At 40.4% G+C, this 5,372-nt stretch overlaps 1 protein-coding gene across 1 annotated transcript; it reads left to right on the top strand.

Moving 5' to 3' along the window:
• The first annotated feature begins 2,811 nt into the window (after positions 1-2,811).
• LOC124991556 (cytochrome c, somatic) lies at positions 2,812-5,032 on the top strand. The gene is made up of 3 exons (XM_047562218.1): positions 2,812-2,968; positions 4,037-4,213; positions 4,324-5,032. Exons 2-3 carry the CDS (start codon positions 4,045-4,047, stop codon positions 4,470-4,472), a joined length of 318 nt encoding a protein of 105 aa, XP_047418174.1. The 5' UTR covers positions 2,812-2,968; positions 4,037-4,044; the 3' UTR covers positions 4,473-5,032.
• Positions 5,033-5,372: the final 340 nt, after the last annotated feature.

Raw genomic sequence — 5,372 nt, 5'->3', positions numbered from 1 at the left:
CTTTATTATCTCTTCAATGTTTGCAAGATTTTTCATAAAGCCCATTTTTTAATTTTTCAACTTTTCTTATGGATTCATGCCTTTTTCCCCTCCATCTTTCTTATCAGATGCTTATCTATTAGCCCATTACTTTCAAATTTTCTGTATCCTTAAGTTTTAGATATATTTCTTGTAGAGAGGCAATTATGGAGTTTTTGGAAAAATTCCAATTTGAAAATATTTGTCTAAATAGGTCTACTTTGGAGACATTGCAGGTTTGGTTCCAGACAACCACAATAAAGCAAATAACACAATAAAGCAAGTCACAAGAATTTTTTGGTTTCCCAATGAATATGAAAGTCGTATTTATATTTACAGTATACTATAGAAATATGTCTTTAAAACAATGTACATGCCTTAATTAAAACATAATTTATTGCTAAAAATGTTAATGGTCATCTGAATCATCAGCAAGTTGTAATCGGTTTGCTGGTGGAGGATCTTGCCTTGATGTTGACGGCTGCTGACTGATGAGGTTGCTTAAGATTTGCTGCAATAATTGTCTTCTTTTCATGAAATATTTCTCTGTATGACATGATACTGTTTGTTAACATTTTACCCACAGTAGAATATCTTTCAAAATTGGAGTCAATCCTCTCAAACTCTCCCATTGTTTTATCAACTAGGTTTAAGTAATATTCTAAATCTTTTGTTATATCAACAATGTTCACAGTATTTTCACCAGAAGATTGCACCCCAAACTTCATTTGCTCATCCATGAGAAGCAACTCCTCATTCACTAAAGTTTTATCATGATATTGTAATAACTCAATCACATCTTCAGGCTTCACTTCTAATGATAGTTCTTTTGCTGTTTTCTACCTACATCTGCAGTTACTTCCTGCACTGAAGTCTTGAATCCCTCCAAGTCAACCATTAGTGTTGGAATCAACCTCTTCCAAATTCCAATTTATGTTAGTATTCTAACATTCTCCTGTGAATCACGAATGTTCTTAATGGCATTTAGAATGGTAAATCCTTTTCAGAAGGTTTACAATATACTTTCTCCAGTTCCGCCAGAGGAAATGGTATCTGTGGCAGTTGTTGCTTTACAAAGCAAATTTCCTATGTCTTAAAAGTTGAAATTACTCCTTGATCAGTGGGCTACAGAATGGATGTTAGGTAAGCTGGCATAAAAACAACATTGCCCTTATTGTATATCTCCATCAGAGCTCTTAGGTAACCAGAAACATTGTCAATAAGAAGTAATATTTTGAAAGAAAAAAATTTTTGAACAGTCAGTCTCAATAATGGGCTTAAAATATTCACTAAACCATCTTGTAAACACATGCTGTCATCCAGGCTTTGCTGTTCCACTCATAGAGCACAGTTGATTTAGTGTAATTCTAAAGGACCCTAGGATTTTTGGAAATGAGTATATGCTTCAGCTTAAAGTCACCACCTGTATTTTCTCCCCTACTGAAAGAGTTGGCCTGTCTTTTGACGTTTTGAAGCCAGGCAGTGTCTTTTTCTAACTATTAGAGTCCTCCACAGCATCTTATTCCAATATAAGAATGTTTCAACTACACTGGAAATCAGTTGTTTACTGTAGAAAACTTAAATCAAGTATTAGCTAGAGGTTCTGAATGACTTGCTTCTACATCACAGTACTTGCTACTTCACTTTACATTTTTATGTTATGAAGATGGCTTCTTTCCTTAAACCTGAACCAGTTTCTTGTCAGCTTCTAATTTTCTTCTGCAGCTTTCTTCACTCTCTTATCCTTAACAGAACTTAAGAGTTAGGGCCTTCATCTGGATTAGGCTTTGGTTAAAGGGGATGTTATGGCTGGTTTGATCTTCTATTCAGACCACTACAACTTTCTCCACATCAGCAATCAAGTTAAATATATATATATATATATATATATATATATATATATATATATATATATATGGCTAAATGAAAGCAGTAGAGGTAGATAGGATTCAGGAAATTAGTCAGAAACTGGGGGCTGAATTTGAGAAGCGAAGTCAAAAAGAGACCTCCCGTGACAAAAAAGAGCATGTCAGGAAGGGGAGCTAGGTTTGAAGCGTAATTCGAGGCTGTAATAATAAAACCTGCATTTCTAATATGACCAGAAGGGATGCAACTCCTTTAGCTTTACCAGAACTCTCTAATCACCTAAAATCGTGTTTATTCCTAAACGCTTGCCTGCAACACCCGCTTTGTTCTTTCTGCCTACAGACACGAAGGGAAGGGGGAAACATTAGCAGAAAAGAAGCTGGCAGATAAGGAACCAAAGTGATAACCCGTGCCTGCCACAACTGCAGCACCTTCCCCTGTCTTGGAAGTGAAAGCGAAAAAAGAACAGGGTCACGAGCTCGTGTCCAACTCTCATAACTCCTGATTCCTTGTTCAGGGTCTCCACCGAGGTGCTGCTGGCGCCAGCCGTGGAAATACGACCGAGCCTGGGTAAAGGTCGGTAGCTGACAGGGGTAGACCTCTAGGTGTGTCAAAGTTAGGGCGACTCCCTCAAAGATCATTACAACACTGGTGCTGTTACCTTAGCAATATAACTTCCTCTCGCCAAGAGTCTCCGCTCCGCCCTCCCGCCGGCACACGCAGGCGCGCAGAGGCCGGGGGTGACGTCAGCCCCTCCAGGCACCCCGTCGAAGGTCCAAGGCCTGTCGTAAAGGCCGGGAAAGAGAGGCCTGGAGAAGAAGGGCATCTACGCGATACACCCTACCCTGCTAGCCGGCATGCGCGCGCACGTTGCTGGACCGGCCTCTGGACGCCATAGCCAATGAGGCGACGTAACGTCACCACGTATGAACCGGCTCGGCCTCACGTCGGGCCTCGGAGAGATGGAGCGAGTGCGGTTGCACCAACACCGGTACATAGGCGCAGACCGGCGTGTCCTTGGGCTAGAGAGTGGGACGTCCGGCTTCTGAGCGGGAAACTTCTTTGCACTAGCGACGAAAAAACGGTGAGCGCGAGACGTAGAAACTGCAGCAGGTGGAAGGCAAAGCTGTGTGAGGCGCGCACCTGCGTGGGAGCACGCGGGTGGACGCGAGGCGGGTGCCAGGGATCTCGGTGTGGAGCTATCGCGGGGTCGGCGGGGCTGGGACTGGGCAACCAAAACTGGGTTTCTTGAGATGAAGCAGAACCCTAACTAGGTAGGAATGTGGACTCGGTAAAGAACTGAAGTGGTTTGGATACCGATTCGACAAAGACGCGGGTTCCCCGGTCACCTTTGCCGGGGGCCTATGGAAGTGATCGGCAACACTTCCTACCACAGGGCGGGAGCGCAACGCTTCACGTTCTCCTTCAGAGAGCCAAAGCTGCCACTCTTGGGATTAAGAAGTCGGTTTCGTTTTCTTTTTCCGGTCCATGTGCCATTCCTTCTGTGAAGCGTTCGGCATCCCGGAGGGATGTTTCACCAGTCTCCTTGAAACCGATCTGGGTGGGTGACCTCGTAGTCACCCCCGAGATCTCAGAGGTGGAGGGCGGGAATATCCCTGTCCCAGTCCTTCCCTGTCCCTCTCAGGCTACAGCAGTGCAAGTTACAGTGACTTAAGCTAGACGTGTTACTTAAGGCAGAAAGAAAGAATTAAGACCACCGCCACCATTTAAAAATTAACGTGCTTTGCCTTATTGTCAAAGAAGTGGCTCTAAATTGTAACAAATAAATAATTGGGTCTTTGCAAGGTTGGGATTTGAGTGATTTCGGCTTAATGCAATTGCAATTCAGCTTCAGACTTTTTGACCTTGACCTCATCTTTTGAAACTAAACTTTGAGCGAGGTTCCCACTGGCCTTACTTGGTTTAAACCTTAAGTCACAAACATACAAATACGTATTTTAAGGAAGTTCTCTATATAGTAGTGGTTTTGCTTATAAAGAGTATTGCAAGTGTACCGAGTAAATCAAGATGGATCCTGGTACTTAGTGTAATAAATTAGCAGTTAAGTGACTGGGGTGACAATTGGTTTCCACTGTATTATTCCGTTAGGGAAAAAATTTTCTGTATTACTGTTGGGTCTTTCGTTTTTTAGAATTAAAAATGGGTGATGTTGAGAAAGGCAAGAAGATCTTTGTTCAGAAGTGTGCCCAGTGCCACACTGTGGAAAAGGGAGGCAAACACAAGACTGGGCCAAATCTCCATGGACTGTTTGGGCGGAAGACAGGTCAGGCTGCTGGATTCTCTTACACAGATGCCAACAAGAACAAAGGTAAGAGAAGGACTGTTATTAAGTAACGGCACAAATTGCATGAATGTAATCTATGGCAAACTTTTATTGGGAGTGTCAAATATTTAACCAATGCATCCCTTTTTGTTTAGGCATCACCTGGGGAGAGGATACACTGATGGAGTATTTGGAGAATCCCAAAAAGTACATCCCTGGAACAAAAATGATCTTCGCTGGCATTAAGAAGAAGGGAGAAAGGGCAGACTTAATAGCTTACCTCAAAAAAGCTACTAATGAGTAATAGCCACTGCCTTATTTATTACCAAACAAATGTCTCATGACTTTTTTATGTGTACCATAATTTAAGTGATGTGATACACCAGAATTCAGATCATGAATGACTGACAAAATTATTTTTGTTGGACAGTCCTGATATAAGTAAAATTGACTTGTAGTTAAATTATTATTTTGGTTATACTCCCACTTAAGTAAATTCTATCACTTTCCCCTTTTTAAAGTTATGGTTGGACTTAATTAGTAATATTCAGTATTTCAAAAAAATGGTGAATGACATCTCAAAACTGGTTTATATTTAGGTTTATATAACTAATTATGTGAATATGTTTAAATATGGGGGAAATCCCTTCACTCTCAGAACCAAGCATGATTCACATGTGTTTCAATTTGTGTTTGTAGCCTATTAAAGGCAATGGTTGAAGATAAGGAAGCAGTGTCTATATTTTTGTTAACCTTGCCAATTTAATTAGAATTCCCTGTATCTCAAATGCTGTCTTTTCCTTATGGAAAGGCATTTTAGTGTGACTTATGTATAATATTAAATAAAGAATATTTAACACTTCTCACAATTCTGACATTTTATAGTTGACCTGTAAGTTCAGATGCTTTTAAGTCAGAATTCAGGATTGTCTTTAAAACACACAATACTATGGAAAATCTATGTGTTTGTAGTGGTGCTTTTTGCCAACTTATTAGTTGGAAGAATTAAGGTAAAGGAGATATACTATCAGTATGAATTCGTCAAGTATGTTACCAGATTTACAATAATTAAAAACAATACAGATCGTGATTTTTCGATTTTGCTTAATTTAATGATTAATGCCAAAAGTATAATGGTTGAAAAGTATATAACCCTCAATGTCAGTGCAGCAGTGGTGGTAGTTAAGTATTACAGAGTAGTCCT

The sequence above is a fragment of the Sciurus carolinensis genome, chromosome 8, assembly GCF_902686445.1.
Source record: "Sciurus carolinensis chromosome 8, mSciCar1.2, whole genome shotgun sequence".
NCBI lineage: Eukaryota > Metazoa > Chordata > Mammalia > Rodentia > Sciuridae > Sciurus > Sciurus carolinensis.
Note: the sequence above shows the minus strand (reverse complement) of the source record. Positions and strands in the feature narration are given on the sequence as shown.